This window comes from Mytilus californianus, unplaced genomic scaffold, assembly GCF_021869535.1.
Source record: "Mytilus californianus isolate M0D057914Y unplaced genomic scaffold, xbMytCali1.0.p SCAF_6, whole genome shotgun sequence".
Lineage (NCBI taxonomy): Eukaryota > Metazoa > Mollusca > Bivalvia > Mytilida > Mytilidae > Mytilus > Mytilus californianus.
Genome location: NW_026262712.1, coordinates 84,327,199 through 84,351,761, shown reverse-complemented (window position 1 = coordinate 84,351,761; position 24,563 = coordinate 84,327,199). Strand labels below are relative to the sequence as shown.

Here is a 24,563-nt window from a genome sequence, read left to right as displayed (position 1 = left end):
CAGGTTAATTGACCTCTCCTTGTTTAGCTCACCTGGCCCAAAGGGCCAAGTGTGCTTTCTCATCATTTGGCGTCCGTCGTCCGTCGTCGTCGTCGTCGTCTCTAACTGTTACAAAAATCTTCTCAGAAACTACTGGGCCAAATTTAACCAAACATGACCACAATCATCATTAGGGTATCTAGTTTTAAAAGTGTGTCCAATGACCCCGCCTGCCTACCAAGATGGCCGACATGAAAAAAATAGAACATGGGGTTAACATTTAAGTTTTGTCTGTTATTTTAAAAACCGTTATAAATAGAGAAAATCTGACGGAGCAAAAATGTTCAGAATCTTAAGCTCTACCAATTGTTCATGTACGTCAAAACTGTCAGACGACTTCTCATAGGAGTTGTTGCCCTTAAACGACAAATTTTACCATTTGTTTTAATTTTGCCTATTGTCTTGAAAACTATTATAGATAGGGAGAAACTTTAAATTGCAAAAATGATCAGCAAAACAAGTTCTACAAATACGTTAACATGGTCGAAGTCGTTAGTCGACTCCTTATTAGAGTTATTGCCCTTTGATAACGATTTTTACCATTTTTTTTTGCGTTTTTGCCTTATATCTTAAGAAAAAGAAAAGATAGATAGAACCTTAGATAAGCAAAAATGATCAGCAAGACAAGATCTACAATTTAAACATGTGGAGGAAATTGTCTGACTACTCCTTATTGGAGTTAAAGCCCTTTAATGACGATTTATTTTACCCTCTTTTGTGTTTTGTGTGTAGAGAGAAACTAAACAGACTGAAAGATCATCAATACAAGATCAACAAAACAGAAATTTTTGTCATGAATTCTATTCTCGTTTACAATGTTGGAGAATGTCCTTTGTTGAATATGTACATAGACCAAGGTGAGCGACACAGGCTCTTTAGAGCCTCTAGTTTAATTTACTTGGGAGTTAGGTATTTTTGTGAATACATTTTCACATGACTTTGGACCACATTAATATAGCAGTAATGAATACCCCGTTCCCATACAACAATTTATTTTAGAAAACTATAACATTATTAAATTTAAGGTAACTAAACAGTAAACAGTTGTCCTTCTTATGTGCTGGTTGTTAATGAAAATTTGAACATCCATGTTACATCACACGACCTGATATCGGTCAAATAAAGCAGAAATCGAGTAAAAAATAAAAATTTTAATGGGAATCCAAATGCATTGTGCGAGTATTTTTTCTATTTCCTGTACAATAATGTATGCAATCTTGGTTCTAGGAACCGCCTCGGTAGTCTCCTGATAGCGTGTTTGCCTCAAATGCGGGAGGTCGTGGATTCGAACCCTGGCCGGGTCAAACCAAAGACATTAAAATTGGTATTTGCTGTTTCTCCGCTAAGCACGCGGCATTACTGGTCGGCTCGGAGTCAGAATAATGTGTCTGGGTAAGGTGATATGTCTTCATGCGGACTGTTACCTTGTGAACTAGCACGTTAAAAATCCGTTTTTAAAAAATACTTTTTATTTACTAAAATTGGGCTAATTGATGATATTTCACTGTTTTGACTGACCTATCTTTTTCAAAGAGACAAATTTTCCTGTCCCGCATGATGCCGATACTAGTCTCTATATGTAACATTGGAAACGGCGCATTTATCATAGTTACGGAAATCATTGCATATACTTTTGAATCGTAATCTTGCGTGAAAATAACTGCGTTAGTATTGATTTATTTACATATAGGAAATTAAATAATAGTGCTTTTTTCGTCAAAGATTCTATCTTAAAATCTATCTTCACACTTTATTCAGAAAGTAAAAAATGTATCAATGCAGCAGAGCCCACTCTAATTTAATCAAAGGAAGATTTAGAAAAAACAACCCATTTATTAAAAATCTATCACTAAATAAGTACACAATTACACGTTATGGCGAAATACAAGAAAATAAAAGCAAGAAATCAATGTAATGAGATTGGCAAAGTAAAACGAAAATATTTAAAAAAGAAAAACGTCTCATCAAACGAATTTCTGTTATATACAATCTTACATATTATGAATCCGTGTTTAACTGTCGTTGCGAATGTTATATAACTGCATTAATAAGACAGACTTTATTCTTTTAACTGAGATTTGTTAAACATAAACATATACACACGTAGAACAAAAACGACTTAAAAAACCCACTAAACAAACCCATATAACAAAAATTGAAAAGTAATGACAGTATAGATTGATTGATTGATTTGTGGTGTTAAACAGTTCTTTTAGCTGTCTTGGCTATGTCATAGTGGCATGTCTTTTTTTGTTGAGAAGCCAGAGTGCCCCAAAAAGCCAATTACCTTTGTCGGGATAACCTGCAATAATAGTCAATTAAGGTCGGAATTGAACAAACCTTCCCGGGCGGAGTTTGAACTCACAACCTCAGTGTACACCATGATAGTGAACTACTGACATCATATAGTGTCCGAGAAGGAATGGGGTAATTTAAAATTCACTTTAATTAATAACAACTACTCATTTAATAGTAAATAAATAATTATTTTCAGTAAAAAAAGTGTAATTCCAATTACATTTCAAATATATTTATTGTTTAGTGTACTCATATATGTTAATTAAGATAATTAAGACAACTTTGGTATTTTCAAAAAATCGTGAAAAGGAAACTTTAAAGCAGTGATGTAAAGGGTAGTTTCAGAGCAGTAATACTGTACAAAAGATTTATTACTACATGTCCTCTGTAAATTACTAAAATGAACTTGTTTAATTAAAATACATTTAAAAAAGTCATTGTAATTTAATATTTACATCTAATTTAATAGACTGAATCCTTGTCAAGAAGGCTCTCTGATGCTATAGCGCGAATGAGATATTTTTGACATCCCAATGCCGTCAACAATCTGAAACTCTCATTGCAACCGACCAAATTAAATACGACATATCTATAATGAACATGAAGACTTCAATAGGAATAGAATAAATTCCTTGCGCAGAGGTATACGGATTAGTTTTTGTTGTATTATTGCCTGGGAAATATAAGGAGAGTTATTGTAAGACTTCTTTAAACAAAAATGGAAATAATATTCAATCTTTGATGTCACCATGTCTTTCATCAACTCTGTTGGACGTTTGTATGAACAAAAATCGAACCCCAAAAATATATGTCCTTGTTCCAAAATAGTATTCCTTTACTACGCCTGTTGTTCATGTATTAATATAAAAGACACAGTTTAAAATTGAGGCTTTGATCCCTAAAATGCAGGGTTAGAAGTTGAGCCTGGTATCTATGGTGAGTTCATATACATATTTACAGCAGACAACCTTATGTGTTCAATACATCTGAATGATGTGATTGGATTGATCTATGCAAATTAGAGTTGAAGAGGTGGAAAGTGGTCTTATGACACATTTTACTTTGTTAATTCCTTTTGCTCGAATGACTATACCCTCTCATCAAGATCATTGACAAAAAAAAAATATTCAATATAATGTGTTCATATTGTAACGACATTTTGCTTGGTTTCAGCAAAAAAAAAGAAATCGCCAGGACTGTTTTAAAACATAAAAGTAATACTAAACGTAGACAAACCCACACGACTATGTACAAGAACTTATTCAAACAGCACATTTAATTAATCCTGGATATGCTTGTCCTATAGCTATCTGTTTATAAATCAGCAAAACAATGCAAACTCTTAGTACTCATTTGTGTTTGCACCTGCCACTGCAAGAGCTATAACGATAACATAACCGCCAATACCGCAACATAAGGTAACGAGAGTGAGGATTTTAGCTATGTTAGCTGATTTTCTTGCCTCGTCGTACTTCATTTCACTAGCTTGACCTTGGGACTGTAAATTAAAGAAAATAGTAGATTTGATTGATGTTATGAACAGTTACAAATTCACTCAAAAGAATTTAATTTCTTGAGAAAGTATCTAAGTTTCCATTTAATTAAACTAGTTAATGTACAACTTTAAAAAAAAAAAATGAAACAATTATTTTGATTATATAATTTGTTTTGCGGGGTCTATTTTTAATTTCCTATATAGTGTTCAAATTTTAATTTCGTGTTTTATTTTTTCCTTTTTGCTGTGCGTTTTCTTTGCTTTTATGAATTATGATTCTTGATTCCCACGTGATAGTTTCTTACCGTTGTACATGACAGATAAAAAACATATTTGAAATGACTCGAAACATTATCTTTAAAACTGTTAGTATATACATTACCATAGCTGCCGCTATGATAGCGCCAATCCCAGTTAACCAACAACAAAATATACAGGTCAATACTGCTGGTGTCATGTAGCTGTACGGAGCAGGATTTACTAGTATTGTTGGTCCAGATTGCGGTTGTGAAACCTGTAAAAAAAACAAATTTATAATCACTAAGTTTCTCCAAGAAAGTATACCGTAAATTAATAACGTTGTGACATATTTAAGAACACATTGATTAACGTCTTAAGGTTACAACTGGTATACACTTGTAATTGACCCTAATGACCTGTACCAAGTTAAAGCTGTCTGTAATTAAGTGGCTGGTGGTGCTATAACAGAGACAAAATGCCTGACTGAAAACGAATAATTTCAACAGAGAAAACTGACAAATATAAAAGAAATATAAAATTTATTACAAAAAAATGAAATAATATACTAGTAGTATTGCCCTTGGAAAATCATCTCAGCTAATTTTGAAAATATTTTAGCTAATTTTTAGGATATTTTTCCGTCGAATTCCGTGAATCCTGATCTGTTGTAAAGTGTAGTTTGGGCGAACTATGGATGCTTGCGAAACAGTGGTTGACAGGAAATTCGACGTGACCTATCAACTGCAGTATAACTAATGAAATGAGAGTTGTAAGTTGATAGAACTTAGGGGATAAAAAATTGTCATATAAAAGACTGACCAGTGCAACGAATGGCCATTGCACAGATTATAAAAAAATGATATGAGCTGAGTAATTTCCCAAGTTGTAAGGTATTTTGAGGTGTAATTTTTAAAAGGGGATATAAAGGAGAACCTTCAAGTCGAACGTGGAGAGAGAGAGAGAGAGAGAGAGAGAGAGAGAGAGAGAGAGAGAGAGAACAAGAATGAATATACAAAAATAAAAAATATGATGCACAATAACATGACGGTAGAGTTCGAATGTATCTAGAGAAATAAAACAGCAACTCGTCACATGGTTGAATATTACGAAAAACTATAAAGTTCACATGTGTTAATTTTCACGTTTCCTGCAGGCTCTAAATTGAAATACACATTTCTCGACAAAACCCAATGATACAAGTTCAGTAATTACAGTAAAAGATAAGTCCACATGTATCAAGGAAAAACAGTCATTTTTCAAACGGCTGAATATTCTATAAAATCGGTTAATTCGAATCAGATAATTGTCACTATAGATTAGGCTTAAAGTGAAAATAAATTGTTTCTTCTGCTAAACGATATTGTATAAAGATATGTCGAAGCTTATCGCGAATAAAAAACAGCAACTCTTCGAACGGCTGATTACTTCATAACAAGTAAAGTTAGTTCATATAAAAATGCAACTATGTCAACAAGTTCACAGCTAAAGTACATTTGTTGTTTGGTAATAGAACATACATTCAAGTTCGATAATGTCCACTTATCAAATATGACTCAGATATTTCTAGACAATGTCAAAGACTTCTGTGCTTTCCGAATCTTGTCCTTGGAAATCCGAATATACCGCAAATAACTGTCCGATGTCCTCCGACCAAGTGTTTTGATAAGTTGATCTTGAATATTAACAGATCCTGCCGATGTACTGGCACCAATTCTAAAGGAATGACCATTGTATAAGCTAGAGCTGTACCCACAAATATCTAGTACATGTGTTAGACTTCTGATGAAAAAGTCCCAGGCTAAAGCGCTATCAATCTCTTTGACAAACAATGGATCTGAAAAACAAAAAGATGCTTCTCTAACCTTCCTGATTGCGACATACTCTTTGATAGCAGAGAAAGGACAAATGGTATGGTCGGATTTGTGAAGCTGTATATTGACACCTTTACGAAAAGGATCTGTCTTAGAGGTTTTAAGGTGCAGAATAGCATACGAATCGAGAATCTCAAAATCCGTTACACTGAGATTTACAGTAGAATCAAAATGATTTGAAACAATAAGTTCACAACATCTAAGAAATTCAACAAAGGATACTGTGCAAGCCGTTCCTAACATGCGATCAGTGAAGGTAGATAAAACACCTGTCCTAAGAGAATTGGAAACTCTCCGAAGTACCTGAAAAGTAATAGGAAGACGTGGTTTTGGAATATGCTCTCCTTGAATACGTTTGACGGCGCGCTTTACCATATTGAGTATATGGAGTGTCGATTCATTTGTAAAATCAAACGGATGTTCACAGTTACTTTGGATATAATAAAACCGAATTCCACATAAATACAATTTAATGGTTGTATGTAAAAGTCTCAAGTTTTTGTAACAATGTGCGAAAAAATAAATAAAAATATCCTCAGAAATCGGATGCATGGGTTTGAATAACCAGACAACCCCGTTGCTATCAAGAAAAGCAGTATTAGCTCGATATCACAACTTTATAAGTCTGACATGTTCTAGTTGATAACACATGTCGCCATAAATCCGACACTTTAGACTTTAATGTCACATTACTCGTGAGACTGACCGGCACTTGTGAGGTACTTTGTATGTTAAAGGTGCAAGGGTCTTGAAACGTTCTAACTGTAAACGAGAAAGAGAGTCACTGATATTATTCTGAACTCCAGGAACGTGTTCGGCGCGAAAACAAAAAATATTTTTACAGGCATACAAAGTAAGGGTTCTCATAAGTTTCAATATCAATTAACATCTGGAACTACCTTTATTAACAATATGTACGGTGGCCTCATTGTCACATGGATATAAGATTCTTTAAGTAGTCCATGAATGGCCCCATAAGATGGCTGCAACGACTATAGGATAGAGTTCTCGAAAAGCCATGGAATATTTCTTTCCCCATGGAAAATATAAATCTTCCGGCCAAGGAGAGCAAAACCATTTCCCCTTGAAATAACCACCATAACCAATGGTAGAAGCCGCATTTGAATATAATTCGATATCCCTAACACTAGTATATGTAGAATCATAAAACATGTTCATGCCATTCTAGTTTACCAAAAAACGAGTACCAAAAACGCAAATCGGTACGACATTCATCGGTCAAATATATTTTGTCTTTCAGATCCTTGACAGTTGTTGATAAAGATATTAAATATGAAACAAATGAACGACTCGGAATTATAAATCGCATGTCGAAATTTAAATGCCCTAACAATTGTAAAAGATTACGTTTGGTACAAGATTGTCTGTTTAAAAACTTCTTGATAAATTCACTGATTCGACTTGTTTTATCTAAGGGCAAGCGAGTCTCCACCTTTTCCGTATCAAGTATAATACCCAAATATTCAATAACTGTACAAGGGCCAACAACCTTGTGTTAAGTCAGTTGAATATATTAAGTCTTTTAAAAAGAGTAGCCATTAATGACATAGTTCTCTCTGCGCAAGAATTGGGTTTATCTATAGTCAAAATATCGTCTTAAAAGTGAAATATATATTCAATTTTGTAGATATTAGTAGCAATCCAACAAATAGCTCTAGATAAGTTATTAAAAATGAATTGCGAGCTCCTACAACCAAACGCTAGTCTATTAAAGAAATAGTATTCCTTTTACCATTTAATGCAAAATAAATGCCACTGGTCCTTTCTAACACCTAATTGTTTGAAAGCGGACTCTATATCGAATTTTTAGCACAATGAAAAACGACCTAATTTTCGTATAACTTTGATCGCATCGTCTATTCTGACATACATCATTGAATAATCGTCTTTACTGATCAAGTCATTAATACTACAATTATCATCATCGTCATGTGGGGCTGATAAATCCAATATAAGCCGTTTAGTCCCCGAGTACTTCCTCACAGCAAGTCCCAAAGGGCTAACTTGATAATAGTTAAACGGTGGAATTTTATACGGACCTGACAAGAAACTTTTTTCACATTCTTTGTCAATAAGCTGCCGCACGGAGAAAGGTTAAGAGCGAGTTGAAAAGTTATTCTTACATTCAAGTGTCGGTATATCAGTACATTTAATCATAGTGTTAAACCCCTCGGTTATTCCATTACAAAGAAAATTAACAAAATTTATATACGAATGTGTTTGCAATAAATCACGTAACAAGTTAACATTGATCGGTGAATTTTCGATAACGGGAATTGTAACTAGTAATTTTTTATCTTTGTTGATTGTTGTCGACCCTCTAGAAGATTTGTTCTTTTGAGTATCTTTGTTGCAGTTGAAGGCGGGATGAAAAGCGAAACAAGAACTGCAAATATGAGTCAAAGAACAACCCGGTCTAGCGCAACCCATTGTGGTTTAATAGTTATTGCAGATCTCTTTCCCATCGTGCAAAACTCGTGTTCTGACCTTCCCATCAACGCGATCGGAAGATGGTCTATTCATCGGATAAGTATTACGGTCTACTGATTGAGAAGGACGAGGGCAAACATTTGTTCCGTGATCGATAGAATAACAAAGTCTACAAATTTCTGGCCTTGCATGCGGAGCGAAAAGCGTAAGAATGTCATTGTCTTTTACTCCCCAGTCAAATTTAGCTTTAAAATCGTGAAGTGCAGTTGCAGCTTTGGCGGCAAAAAGCTTATGATATTCATAAAATTTCTCACCATAGCTAGATTCAATCTGTACAATGCTAGCTAGGTAACAATCTAATTCCTCGCTGTGTTGAAGAAAAACCCTACACATGACTTACTTATATTTGCCAAAATCGCATACGAACTCTTTAATAGTCAGCGACCTATGAAGCCGGATATCCTTTTTTCCTGGCAAATTAATTTCTATACCACAGCTAGTAAGTAAAGAACTAGCTGCCTGAACGTATTCGTAATCTTTCATTAGTAATCCATCTAAATTAACGTCTCTACCTTCAATCAAATTTGCTTTTTAAGCGCTGGTGAAATGATATCCAAAAAGGCACAGACGATGACGGCACTCCATTAATTGTAGCTGTAGAGGTGTTAAGGGTGGGATTTATCCCGCAATCGCTTTCATTAGGAGAAACACCGTACCATTTGTATAATGTAAACACATGATCATCTGCTGTGTGCACTTGAGGAAACCTTTTTCGTAGCGTATCTTGTAGATTCCCGGAAAACTCCGCTGATAAGGGAGAATTATAATTGTCCCTGTTGTTAGAATTCATAGAATTCCTTAGTCCTATTACAACTTCGAATAAATTTCCTATAAGTTCATTAGACGAATGACTAGTCACATTTTGTAAATTTGGCGAGCCTTCCTGGTCTTCATTTGACAAATGTTGATTTGAGATTATCAAAATAAATTTGTTGTAACACTGTTTTACTAAATTTTGAAGTAATATTAATTCCAATATTTGCAAGTTCTTCCTTGAATTTTTTAACTGACCAAGACGAACAGTCACTTTCTTGTCTCTTGATTGCAATTGAATCTGGAGAATATCGACTTGATGACTTCCCTTTTCTCCGAGAAGCCATAGTGTATAGTAATCCGTAAAACATTCAAAAGTTAAAAACTAAACTTCAGATATATATAAAAAGTGTTATTTTAATTCCAATATTTTTGGTTAGACAAGAACTGTTAACAAACTGATCGAAACAAGAAGACTGAGCGTTATTTATCTAAATAATTTCAAAAGTAATTATTTTTACGGCTATGATCTGACCGCTCTCTGACTGCTAAGCTATAAATTCTAGACGAGACACAGAAACAAAAACAAACACCCGAAAGTCGTTATAGATCATTAAGAGAAGAACTTCTCAACCATGCAATAAAATGCTGCTGTCGAAACAATTATAAACCAAATTATATGCTATATATTCAAATAATTTAACATTATGAAATATGTAAATGTATATTTAAACGAAAAACTTCACATTAAAGGTGAAAGAAAAGTTTGAAAATGAACTAAATTGTATATCCATATATCATATAAAGCAATGATTAAAAAAATACCGAAAAAACCCCCATAGTAGTCCACAAGCGTCTATTTCCGTTTTCAGCTTTTATTAATTACGATGAAAATACAATTAAATGCGTTTTCAAACCCCCTTTATATTTGGAATAAAATTACTAATTAAAGCCCCCATTGCTTTCTATGTTAAATTCTGCAATTTCAAGCATTACTTGCTGCTTTGTCTAAGTTCAAATAAAGTAGCAGTCATTTCATGTCAAAACTAGACCTTATCCGGAATTGTGCTGAAAAATTTTACATACTTTTAATTGAATATTAGAGCGCACTGGTTCCCGGAAGTTTGGTAGTACAATAAAAAGTACTTCTGATCAGAACAACAGGGCAAATGTGTCCTTCTATCATAATTTCATATATTTTTTTCATTATTCAAAGAAACTGATTCTATAGTGATGCCAAATCCTTAAGCTTTCATTTGATACCAAAACTACAGCTATGCGTAGGAAATATTTTGTTTAAAATATGTACTACTCTCTTATATGTTGTTTCTAACCGGGCCCAAATTAGTGGTTCTATACCATAAAGAAAATAAAATGAAAGCCAATGCAAATATTCATAAATATAAACTTTTAAAGTTGGCCATGAGTTCTTCTTTTGCATAACATGTCATAAAAGATATTTGGCTTATTCCGTTTGCCTCAAGCACGTTTTGCAGACTTTGGGAAAACCACGAAATCAAATATTCCCGAAAATGCAATTTTACCTGAATCAACGAAAATTGGCACCTACGAAAATAAACGATTCCAGAGTATGTAGTTCGAATTACAACAATTAAATCAATTAAAAAAGTTGAAGAACACTGAAAACAAAAACTTTCCAAAAATACTGTCAGATCTGGCGAAGGCTGTATATGCCTGGAGTAGCTAACCATAGTATTTTCAATAGTAAATTATGTACATTAAATAAAACTGACGTATCAATGATAGATCATATCACCACCGGGGTGCTAACTACTGATCAAAACCTTTGGAAGATCACATAAACAAGAAAGCACGCGTTGTCGTGCTAATCATACCCTTACTCGTACATTCGTATTTCAAAGTATCTGAAAATCGGAAATAGGTGTTTGATACATCCGAAAAGCAGTTTAAACTTACCACTGCTGACCAAATATGAAGTCTTTCTAGTTGAACGGGTGAAATGGGCGGCGAAATTGTTTTAAGTTCATTCAAAATATTGAAAAATATAAAGTATCGTCAATAAGGAAGTAAAAAAAAATCTCAAGATCAAAAAGACCTGACACATTATAACACATCACTGGCAAGTTGCAAACCAAAAATGAAGTCATTGTGTTCATTAGTGTTTAAGAGAAGTGCGAAAATAGTATTTATTGGACGAACAGACGAACGAACAAATTGATTGCAATATAGTCACACTCCTTGATTCAAAAGATAAAGAAAACTAAAAACCAAAACGATCAAGCCATGTAAGAAGTGGCATCGACCCAATGGTTGTAACAACTCGTCAGTGATATCATGTTAAAAATTTTGTACGCTAGAAGCCTTTGTCTACTAAAAACTGTGCAATTTAATAGGCTCATAAATCAAACATTTTGTAAAAACTTTCTGTCGTGTTGTATTGTTTGGTATTCAAAGTACTTACCACAACACTAGTCGATGATGTATTTACCATTGGTTGGGGTACCTGGGATTGCTGATTATATCCATATCCACAGGAAATATCACTGAATCCATCTCTTGAGGGCTGTGATTGAAGGAATCCCTGTGGGTTCTGTTGAACATACTGGTGAACATATTGTTGACCTTGTTGGTGATGTGGAGGCTGGTTCGGTGGACAATAAGGTGGAGGTTGTTGTTGAGAAGAGTTTGCCATGCCTTCAGTTGCCTTTTTATGTCCTATTTAAGGTTTAAACTTATTAAAAATGTGAATAACACATAATGAATCTATGCTTTACTTGCACCACCCACTATGCGAATACATACTCAGTCAAAATGACACAATGAGAAATAGAACACAATCGTTAAACTTACGGATCAGGTGGATATTTTGTTTTCTTACGATGTAAAAACATTGAGCACATTTCGCTAGTCAGTAGAGTGATTGTGACAATACAACTTATATAATTTCGAATTCGGTCGTTCTTCGTCACTAGTCTGTTGGATCGGTTTTTGTGTCAGAGGAAGATACTTTTTGGACGCATGAAAGAGTCAATAAATTGAAAGAAACTGTATGTACAAAATGTAAGTTAAATAAAAATGATTGAAAGAAAGCCCAATGACCATTTAGGGGAAGTTATCCATTTGTATTTCCATTTGATGGTGTGTCTGCAAATATTTGTTCATGAGCTGGTGTAATAGAAAATAAAAGGGTCCCAGTTCGACTTTCCTCTATGGCAAATGTACCTTACTACGAAATATTTCTTAAATAAGAAACGCATACCAGGAAAAATCAGTAAGAAAATTTTTTTAAATTGTCAGATAATTTCAACTTACTCTTTGAAAATTCGATCTTTTTCCATTTTTTTTCAAAAATAAGCACGGTACCCATTTTTCAAACATCTCAAAACGGAGAACAACATACTTCAAAATTTGCAAATCAGAATATAATTTGAAACTGGACAGTTTCATTCACATATTTGTAATTGAGATTGACTTAAACTACAACGCATAAAAGTAAAAAAATATATTCTAGAAATATTTTTCCGTTCTAATATTTGAATGTCGAACGATAACACAAGTACAATTTTAAAACTGAAAATAAATATTTTCAATACACGCAAAGTGAAAAAAAACCACTTTACACATTTCCTGCACTCGAAACGCTTTTCTTGGTTAACTTTCACCAAAAACTCTAGAACCTTTTTATCTGATAAATCAGGCAATTCATACATACGTAGAAACGTTAGGATAAATATGATAAAAAAAAATATCAAAAAATAAAAATTCATCAAAGGTCAACTTTGCTTGAGGGAAAAGAAATCTTGGTTTCTTCAGAAGTTCGTTATTTATTAGAAAATATCTAATTAATCATATTGGTACCGAAGAACTAAATTGAAGACATATGCACGAATTCAACCTCAACATAATGATTAAAGTTTATAAGATAACAAAGGTATGAAGACATATTGGGAACATTTTATGAAAACAATCAAAGATCTTAGAGATTGTTTTGTCCGACTAACGTAATATGATATTTTTCATGTTTATCTATACATCCATCGATCATTTGTTCTTGGTAAAATAAGATTGAGTTGAATGCACAAAGAAGTACACATATATAATGTTTAATTAAACAACTTCGATATTTAAAAATACGCTATGGAGTTACACTGAAAGTCATAATAAAAACAAACAACACAAATAGGTTTATGTAAAATTGAGAATGGAAATGGGGAATATGTCATAGAGACAACAACCCGACCAAAGAGCAGACAACGGCCGAAGGCCACCAATGGGTCTTCAATGCAGCGAGAAAATCCCGCACCCGGAGGTGGTTCTCAGCTGGCCCCTAAATAAAATTGTGTACTAGTTCAGTGAAAATGGCACTGTGTGAGTATCTATAACGTTATTACATAATAAAATCAGAAATTTAACAATAAGGTTGAATAACCAAGATCCCTGTATGTTGATTTACTCATAAGGACAAACTAAACAATCAAAAAGCAAATTTTGCCTGATTCTATTTCCCACAAAGGCCACAACACAAACTGCTTCCAATATCTACTTACATATATATTTCTGTTAAAATCATTTCAAAAGAGAGGCAAAAGATACCAAAAACGACATTCAAACTGATAAGACGAAAATAAACTGACAACGCCATGGCTAAAAAAAAAAGACCAACAAACAATATTACATAAACACAACATAGAAAACTAAAGACTGAGCAACACGAACCACACCAAAAACTGGGAGTGATCTCATGTGCTCCGGAAGGGTAAGCAGATCCTGCTCCACATGTGGTCCCCGTCGTGTTGCTAATGTTAGTACAAACCCGGTAAGTAGTCTAGCTCGTTAGGTCACATTCGCGAAAAGGAGACGGGATTGTAGTTACGACATTAGGAACACATCTGGTATCAATCGTGAACGGATATTCCATAACGGTCAACGAACTCGTGATGGCGTCCGTAAAATTTACTAAGGGGTGATTTCAACTTCACCACTTGGAACTCTTGGTTTAATAGCTTCCCTATGAGTAGCAACCCTCTATCAAGGAAATCATGATGGGAAATACAAGCCCTGGAATATTGTATCAATTAGGAGATATATACTCCGTATGCAGGCGCTGCTGGAATGTTGCTTCATAGAAATGGAAAGTTCACAATAGGAAAGCTGAAATCATCTATTTCAAAGATCAAAAACAAAATTTATAACACTTTATAAATTAAGTGTGACCAACACGCTTTTTGGATTAATCGTTCGATAGAAGCGCTCAAACCTAAATATTTGCAATCTAGGAATGTATAATAATATATAAAGGATTAAAAATGATAGAAGCTAAAAAGGAATTCAAAAACGATATTCAAAATCTTATGTCAATGTCGCCTTGTTTTTTCCTCCACCAAGAAAAGACAGCAAAAGCCAGACTTGAAACAAATTTATGGTTTTGAGATTTGGTTGTACCTGTATAATTCTTTTAAAAAACAAGATATCACATCTAAACTTTTACGGTAATAATGTTTATAAATCCCATAAATTTTGATACGAACCATGTAAACTCATTGATCCCTTGCCAAAACTCATTCTTTAAGTTTAACCAATCAAACATCGTTGTAAGATACAGGACTATTCTTGTGACTAAAACTGATTTTGTTTTTGATAAATTGAAATATTTAATTAAATCCTTTATTTTTTTAAAGAGGATTGCCAACAGCCAGAGGCTACGTGTTGGTCTCTTCAGCATAAATATATATACAGATTCACAATTACCAAAGTGTTTTTTACAAACATGTTTAACACAAGACAAGAAAATATGTACAGGACAAGACATATATTTTAAACTTCACATCCACCCAACTACTCACTCATTCTTACTCATACGCACATGACTTACAAACATGCTGAACTCAGTAATATGAAAAAGTGATTAAGAAAAGACGATAATGAATACAATCAGGGCAAGTGAAAAAAAAATACTTATATTAATGAATGAATGTGTTTCTTACATGAAATGTTTTGGTAAAAGCAAAAAGATAATACAAATAAGTTATTAATCTATCGAGAAAACCTGTTTGAAGATTTAATATATTGAAATAAACGCTCAAACAGCTCTAAATTAGCATCATCAGAAAAATTCTCACTACCTTCTATTTAAATTTTACTCAGGTAGCTAGGACATAGATAATTAAATACAAATTGAATTAAAATAAACTTATACATTTATGAAAAATTACGGTCCTACATCCTGTCGATATCATGTACTTGTTTGTTGGCATGGTACAATGTCATGCTTTTGACAGACTGTTTATGACGCCTGTATACTTAATCCGTTGAATGAGCACATGTGTACTAATTGATACTTTAGTCTAGGGTGAAATGCCTGGCGTACAAAGTTATAAGTGTTGTATTTTTGATGAGTTTTTTGTTTGTTTATTAATTGTTATTGGCGTTAAACTAGCTTCCAGTAACTTACTTTATAACTACATCGGTACTTTTTACTTTTTGTATATTTTGGGGGTTTTTTTTAAAACTTTTTCGCCGATCTGACAAGTCAAACCATTATATTTGATACGTTTAGAGGACGTGTATTTCTAAAAATAAAAAAAAAATAAAATTAATCGGCATTCTTATCGAATAAACTGTGCTCCTCAAGTTATTTCATACAGGAGCTTCTCTTGGGAAGAATGAAAAAAAACTAGCAATATTCCTTAATTTCATTTTCGCTATAAAGATGATGTCCTCTCACTAAATAATTCAAGGTTTGCTGTATATGCTGAACGAATCTCACCTATCGAACTTGAAACAAAGGATACAACAGATACAGTTAAGTCTGTCTTATATCTTGACTTACATCTAGAAATTGACCATGAGGGTCGGTTGAGAACAAAACTTTATGACGAGATATGATTTTAGATTCCAAATTGTGAACTTTTTATTTTTGCAACATTCCGGCAGCGCCTGCATATGGAGATTTTATTCCCCAGATGATACAATATTCAAGAGCTGCCTATCAAACCAAGAGTTCAAAGATATGAAGATAAAATCATCTCTTTGAAAACTTTACGGACGCCATTAAGAGTTAGTTGACCGTTATGGAATATCTGTCTCGAAGATGACGACGGATATGTTTCAATTGTCGTAACCTAAATCCATCTTCTTTTCCTCGGATGTTACCTATCGAATTAAACTTATCACCAGGTTTGTAATCACATGAACAACACGGGGGTGCCACATGTAGAACATGATTTGCTTACCCTTCCGGAGCTCAGGTGATCCGTCCGGTTTTTGGTGTGGTTATTGTTGCTCATCCTTTAGTTTTCGATATTGTTTTTTGTCTTTTGATAGTCTTTCTTTTAAAGCCATAGCATTGTCAGTTTTTTTTTCGACTAATGAGTTTATATATTCTTTTGGCAACGTCCGCCACAGTTTTCCAACTGAATTTTACAGTTTGTTCTTATATTGTGCTGTTACACAAATGATTACCCAGTCACATTGTATATGCACCTACCACAAGTCACGAGTCTGTATTCAGTTGTTGTCGCTAGTTCCTTCATATTTCATTTGCGTTTATTTTTGGTCAAATCTGGTCATTGGTTTCTTTTTTCATTTTAATTGATTCACATTTTGTCATCTCGGGACCGTTTATGGTTGACGTTACCAGATGGGTTTTGTCCTAGGCCGTACGGTGACATTAAAGTTCTGTTGGATAATTGTTTCATTGCAATCATAACAAATACAAAACTAGTACAGGGAAACTGAACAATATTTGATCAAATTCGTTCGAATACAAACAGTTTAAATGATAAATTGGAGTATTTGAAAGAAAAAAAATAACAGTATCCCGTACATCCATAAAAACGGATTCTCAATAAATTTTTAAAACATTCAAAACTCATAAGTTGAGATAAGCTGATAACGCCATGGAAAAAAATGACGAAAAGACGAACAAGTCCACAAAACACAACATGGAAACTAAAGACTGAGCAACACGAACCACGCCAAAAAGTGGAATGATTTTAGATGCTCCGGAACTAGTGGCAACATCATTTGCAATGTATTTTTGGGCTTTTTCAAATTTTGGATATAAAATTTACATTTTCCAAAACAATAGTTTCAAATCATAATTATACATTTTCATGTTCCAAAATGAAGCAAGATTATTACATGTGTGAATAAATAATAAATTAAAATCCTTACCTACTACGCAACTTGTATTTTAATCAAATAATATTTGTTTGGTGAAGCATGAACTTTTAAAAAAATATTACCGTCTTTAGAACCTATAATTATAAATAAAGTTTATAAAGAACTGTAGTCTTCCTAGTTACTTTATTCAAATGTGTCGTCAACCCTTGCAAAGAATTTAACATTATCTTTTAAACTTATGCAAACCAACAAAATACAGTACAAGAAAGAGTTAAGTACAGTCAGTATTTTAAAATTATGATAATAACTATGCAAAATCAGAAAAAAACCGAAATAGAACACAAAATATTTTGCCAATATTTTTGATATATGTTCTACACTGCCGACTTAACTTATACATAATTCACGCTACGTAATGGAAATGTAATACATGTGGTATGGACGATTGAATATTAATTACTACTTTATAATTTTTGTAGCGCAATAATGTTTACGTTGGATTATCTTCTATTCACCGGAATAAAATATGCACTTAAACATAACTCAAAAGTTAATTATGTCATGTCGGAAATTATAACTGTTATACTAAATTTTATGTTTTTATTGGTGGAGACAGCTGTAGTACCCGGACAGAACCATTAAATCATCCTCATTCAAACAGATGCGATGAAAATCATCAAGCTAAATAGAAAACCCGAAACGTTGTAACATCAAACAACATAGAAAACGTATACAACCATGACAACCACAAAATCACACTAAAGTTAGTCAGGTTCTCCCAACTATTAAAAAACGATGTTGAAAGGAGACTAAACCAGTTCAAACCACATATGAACAAGAGATCACCGAATGAGGCGATCATGAATGAAAGAGGAAACACGAGTAGTCTCAAATTAACCCACATTTAAATCTTGCAGAGGCAGTTTCTACAAGCAGAAATCAAAACTCTTGCTCTTGCTTGCACAACCGAATATCGTACTGAGATAAAGATCTACTCACAACTATTTGACTGTTTCTTCTGATTTCCCACAGGATTGGTATTATCAACTACCAATTGATTACTTTAAACATACAATGTTAAATGAGGACTTATATAAAATAATAACCTAATAAATCTTCAATTTCAAAGCAACCTTTATTTTTATGTCAAAATGCGTCATATTAAGAACGGATCAAAATATATTTTAGTTTTCGACTAAAATATTTACATGAAATAAAAAAAAAGTGTGTGATTGATTGTTTAAACACCAACGCACAGTCTCCAAACCATATTCAACACAAAAACGTGTGTTAGGGCTATGTAAGTATAAATGATTATTGATTTGCTTTAGCAATTTTTTGATTTGTTATAAAAGAGAGGCGAAGGATACCAAAGGAACATCAAACTAATAAGTCGAAAATAAACTGACAACGCCATGGCTAAAAACTGAAAAGACAAACAGACAAACAACAGTACACAAAACAACATAGAAAGCCAAAAGACTGAGCAACACGAACCCCACCAGTAACTGGTGGTGATATCAGGTGCTCTGGAAGAATAAGCAGATCCTGCTTCACATGTGGCACCCGTCATGTTGCTCATGTAAGTACAAACCCGTCGATATGTCTAATTCGGTAGGTCACATTTGGGGGGAAGGAGACGAGATATAACACATCATTAGTTGTAAGAAAATTACTACTGTCTAATAACAAATTAATTAAACAATGAGAAAATAATGATAATCCTCTGAAACATGTGCCCTGCTTTGTATATGACCTACACGCTGAACATGCACAAGGTTACAGTACATAGGGAGTGAAGGTAACCAATCTGTACATGTTATTTTGACACCGAATCGACTTTTCTAGTATAACCAAATTACCCCTGTTTCGCTGAAAAGTTTTAAGTGTGACGGGCAGGGCTTCAAATCTTCGACTCCAAACACGAGACCAGCTCACTATCGTGAGACCAACAATACGGTTCTATAGAAAATGGTATGTGTTGCGTACACAATATACATGAATATAACCTATATTCCTAGGAAAACATAACAATGACTGAAAATGCATCACTAAATCGAAAAAAAAAAGCAGGGTAATGCATGTGTTTTGAGATACCTATAATCTTATTATTAGTATGGTCAATTTGTACCTTAAATATATTTTATACTATGTTAACCATGTTTCGTGTGGGGTTCAATATGTTCAAATATCATTCCTTGAATCTATGTGCAATAAGGTGCAAACAGATCTTTCTGCAGTCCATCATTTCAATATATTAAATGTGATGACAATGTTTTATTATTGCTAGTAAACTTTTTGAAAAGAAGATTGAAAAAAAAAATTTTCTTTATCGACGCTGTTACATCATTGTCTACATGTATTTTGTTCTAATGCCAAATTTAGAATCCAAATTTGGAATCAAATTATGTTCTTATGAAGTTTACTCCGGTCATCAACTCAAAAGTTCTTCATAAATGATTAAGGTTTAATAGATTGAACGTATTATTCTTACCTTTGAGAAAAAAATCAGCAAAAACAGTTCAACCACTTTAGAAAATTATAATTTAAACCTAATTTAGAAACTATCTATTCCAAATGAACTAGTTTCCGTGCCTTGGATAATATTAATGAGCAATGACTCTCAGTTAGCATGTGCTAGATTCCCGTATTGTTTTACATCAGATGACTGAGTGTTTGTAAAAGCCAGAAACTGTGTTAATCGTTTCAAACTAGCTTTCAGTAACTACGAGTACTCTTAGATCGGTAACTTGTTTCTTTTGTCTTTCTGTTTTTTTTTTAGCTGCGTGTCGATCGACTCATTAGTCCGTAATTCAATGGTTGTCGTTGGTTGCTGTGTGACAAATTTCCTTTTCGTTTATTGTTGATTTGTCAATCAGGATTGTTTTTTTTTTCGTTAGAATTGATTCACATTTTGTGATGTCGGGGCCTTTTATAGCTGACTTAACGGTATGGGGTTTGTTCAAGGCCGTTCGGTAATCTATAACTTAAAACCGCTATATTGGGATTCTATTGAATAGTTATCTCCGTTGCTTTCATAAAAAATACATAAAAAAAAAAAAAAAATACAAGGAAACCGAAAGATTCTAAATCAGTTTTGAAAACGGTTTTTATAATTTTTACATTTTACATGTTTTAGTAAAGCATTTTATCGAAAAAGAACAAGAACTAAATGAATTTCTTTGTTTCATAATGGTGTAAATAAACAGAGGCAGAAGATATTAAGCGGACATTCAAAACTCAAAGGTCGAGATAAGCTGACAACGCTCTGGCAATAAAACGACGAAAAGAAAAACAAGTCCACGAAGCACAACGTAGAAAACTAAAGACTGCTCAACCCTTACCAAAATCCTGGGATGATCTTAGGTGCTCCAAGCGGGTGAGTAGATATTGCTCCAATAGTTGCAACTTTATTGACAATGTAATTTTGGACATTTTTCAATTTGGATATACATTGAAATTTTCCCCAATTTCCGAAACTGTAGTTTCGAATCATAACTCATCTTTGCTAGTCAAGGGTTACGATCCGACCTGCTCCTCTTCACGTGGAGAGGAGGGGACTGGATCGTAACCCATGCATTGGCTAGCGAAGATGATCATAAATATACATTTGCGTGTTCCAATATGAAGCAAGATTTTTACATATGTGAATGAAACTCAAATACAGATTAAATCCCTTACCTGCAGATACTACTTATAGTGTATTTCAATCAAATAATTATTGTTTGATGAAGCACGAATTTTTAAAGAATATTAACCGTCTGTATAACTTGTAATTATAAATAAATTTCGTTTCAATAGAGCTGCAGACTTCCTGGTAAAACCTTATATAAATGTGTCTTGAACCCTTGCAAAGATTTAAACAATATCTTCAAACAAACAAAATACAATACACTAACGCCATAATTACAGATAATTATAGATAATTACAGTCAGTATTTTTAATTAATGAAAACAACTTAAACTAAACCAGATAAACAAATAGAACGCACAATATTTTGAAAATCTGTTGTGCTTAATATATGTTCTGCACTGGCGACATAACTTATATATAATTATAATAAGTAAAGAGACATATAATACATTTTGTAAAGGCGATTGGATGCCAATGTTTTCTTTAGTGGAATAAGATTGTATTATCTTCTGTTCTCCATTAAAAGATCTTACCTGAAACACAACTTAACAGTTGAGTATGTTATGTTATAAATGCATTGTAAATATGTTTTATAAGTCAGATCCTACATTTTACATTTCTATTCCTGGAAAAAGCTGGAATACCCGGACAGAATCACTAACCATCGGCAGGAAAACAACCGAGATGGACATTCTCCAGCTAGATAGCACCAAATGTTTATGGATGAAAGAATAATATAATAAACGGAAAGCACGATTATGACATCAAAAGATTAGTAAAATATGTAACTGTGCTTACACTGGTACCAAACAAACATCTAGAGAAAGTCTTGTTGAATGAACCTATTATGTCTGTTTTGGTTGCTCACCAAATTTTGTCAATATAACGAAACTATAAACAACTGTCATACAAGTTTGAGATTTAGTTAGCCATAAAACCAGGTTTAACCCACCATTTTCTTTGGAAAATGCCTATACCAAGTCAGGAATATGATAGTTGTTTTTCACAAGCTCCGTTAGTTGATAACTTTTGATTGTATCAGTTTCATGGACTTTTCCTTTTTGAAATTTACCTTGGAGTTCGGTGTTTTTGTTACACGTTTTTGCTTATAATTAAAAACGGAACAATCAAAGAGAAAATTTACTCTGAATTTAATCAAACAGGGGCCATTTTCCAGCAATGTTCCTTACATTATTTACTTACATATATATCTATGTTAAAGTCTTATAAAAGATAAATCGTGCACAAAACACGCTGTTTGGAATTTACCTCCATTATGCGCGACCAAACGTAATTGTCTGAAAGCCATGAATGTATAATGATGTACAAATGATTAAAAATGATAGGAGCCAAATAGGATATAAAAAGGATAGATGAATTCATCTTATGTCAACTTTGCCTGAGGTGTTTTTGCCCTCCAGAAAAAAGTCGATCTAGCCAAGATCAGTTACAGTTTTTAAAGATTGTGTTGGTTTCAATGATCATCAACGTCGTACTCAATTTGACCTCAAACTGATTCAAACTCCACCTAATTCTTTCACAGATACAAATATTTGGGTTTGAGATTTGGTTGTGCCTGTATATTTCTTATAAAAAAAAGTATATCACATCCTAGATTTAACGATACTGTTGTTCATTATGGCCGTAAATTTAGATATCACCAATTGAAATTCATTGATCCTTTGATTAAACTTACCCCTAAAGGATAATGAATTTGACACCGTTGCACAATATATGAATATTGTCTTTCTTTATTTCAGTTTTGATAAATTAAAAGATAACTAATACGCTTATGAACACTAACAGTCCTCTATCCCTTCGATATCATGTACATACATTTAGGCATTCCACAAGGTCATGCTTTTGTCAGACTGTTTATAACGCCTATACACTAAATCCGTTGGATATGTTGTGCTGTTAGACCTCTGTCTCAACTTAGGGTAGGGTTGAGCGATCACAAACATGTTTAATCCAGCCACATTCTATATGTACCTGTCTCAAGTCAGGAGCCTGCCTAAAGTTCCTGTCAGTCAAATTTCTTTTTAGCTTATTGTTGTAGTCAAATCAGTCCGTTGGTTTTTTTCATTTGAATAGATTCACATTTTGTTATGTCGGAACATTTTATAGCTGACTTCACGATATGGGTTGTGTTCAAAGCAGTACGGTGACATCCGGTTTCTGTTCAATATTTATCTCATTTGCAATCATAGCCAATGTAAAACTAATACAAGGAAACTGAACGATCTTTGATCAAATTTGTTCGAATACAAACAGTTTAAATGATATATCGGAAAATTTCAAAAACAGTCACACGTACATCCATTACAGCGGATGATCAATCATAACCTAGCCGTATTTGGCATAACTTTTTTGGAATTTTGGGTCATCAATGCTCTTCATCTTTAGGCCTGGCACCTTTGATAACTATTAGCTTGTCGTAATGTTCTATTGTTTATTTGTGTGTTTCTCTGTCCTGTATGTTCTTTCATTTATTTGTATTGTACATGTAGGCCTGTCATGTAATGTTGTCATTTCAGTGTTATATTTAACATTGCCATTAAAGCGGGAGGTTTGGCTAGCCACAAAACCAGGTTCAACCCACCATTTTTTCTTAAAATGTCCTGTACCAAGTCAGGAAAATGGTTATTGTTATCTTATAGTTCGTTTCTGTGTGTGTTGCATTTTAGTGTTTCTGTTGTGTCTTTCTTCTCTTATATTTGATGTGTTTCCCTATACTACTGTTGCCTTTATTTACGTTAATTAGGTAAGCGGGTTTAATAATTTGACATTTTTTGAACATAATGAAAATGAATGTTGTGAATGAAAATAGGCTGACGATATTCAGCGACCTTACAAAAGTCATGCAATTTGAAACTGACAACGCCAAAAAACGACAAAAAGACAAACAAGTCTGAATAACACAACATAGTGAACTTAAGACTAAGAAACACAAATTTCACAAAAAAGTGGTGGTGACCTCAGATGCTCCGAAAGGGTATGAAGATCCTGCTTAATAGTGGAAACATTATTTACAATGTAATTGTTGGCTTTTTAAAATTTTGTATTAATAACCTAAATTTTCCTTAATCTCTCAAAACAGTAGTTTCGAATAGTCATTAAACATTTAATTTGCATGTACCAAAATAAAGCAAGATTATAACATGTGTAAATGAACTCAAATAACAAATTAAAACTCCTACCTGCAGATACTTCGTAACTTATATTTCTATTGAATAATTATTGTTTGATGAAGCACGAATTTGTGAATAATTTATACCGTCTGTATAGACTATTATCAATTCAATTTTGTTACGAAAGTACTTCAGTATTCCTAGTTATACATTTTGTGAATGTGTCTTGAACCTATGCCAAGATTTGAACGATATTTTTTAGATTGATGCAAACAAACAAAATACAATACACTAACGGCTTACAGGTTAATAACAGTCAGTATTTTTATATTATGAAAATTACCTAAACAAAATCAGCTAAACGATATAGAACGCAAAATATTTTGAAAATTTGTTGTGCTAAATATATGCTCTGCACCACTGGTAACATAACTTATACACAACTTTGAATTCTTCGTAAAACTAAGAATGTTCTACCACAGGAA

General features: G+C 33.3%; 1 protein-coding gene across 3 annotated transcripts; it reads right to left on the bottom strand.

The window, feature by feature from the left end:
- Positions 1 to 1,852: 1,852 nt before the first annotated feature.
- Positions 1,853 to 24,290, bottom strand: LOC127705073 (uncharacterized). 3 transcript variants are annotated; one of them, XM_052209349.1, is made up of 4 exons: positions 24,148 to 24,290; positions 11,651 to 11,904; positions 4,215 to 4,346; positions 1,853 to 3,835 (listed from the first exon to the last, which is right to left on the bottom strand). In XM_052209349.1, exons 2-4 carry the CDS (start codon positions 11,879 to 11,881, stop codon positions 3,680 to 3,682), a joined length of 519 nt encoding a protein of 172 aa, XP_052065309.1. In that variant the 5' UTR covers positions 11,882 to 11,904; positions 24,148 to 24,290; the 3' UTR covers positions 1,853 to 3,679. The 3 variants fall into 3 exon arrangements, with proteins under 3 accessions (XP_052065309.1, XP_052065310.1, XP_052065311.1); XM_052209350.1 differs by lacking the exon at positions 24,148 to 24,290 and adding an exon at positions 20,995 to 21,101; XM_052209351.1 differs by lacking the exon at positions 24,148 to 24,290 and adding an exon at positions 17,365 to 17,488.
- Positions 24,291 to 24,563: the final 273 nt, after the last annotated feature.

What these genes read in the sequence shown, in the direction of transcription:
- LOC127705073 (XM_052209349.1), bottom strand. Translation starts at nt 11,881, where the DNA reads ATGGCAAACTCTTCTCAACAACAACCTCCACCTTATTGTCCACCGAAC. An exon ending in CATCATCGACTAGTGTTGTG is followed by an intron (nt 4,347 to 11,650) that starts GTAAGTACTTTG and finishes TTTTTTTTACAG; the next exon opens with GTTTCACAACCGCAATCTGG. An exon ending in CTATCATAGCGGCAGCTATG is followed by an intron (nt 3,836 to 4,214) that starts GTAATGTATATA and finishes TTTAATTTACAG; the next exon opens with TCCCAAGGTCAAGCTAGTGA.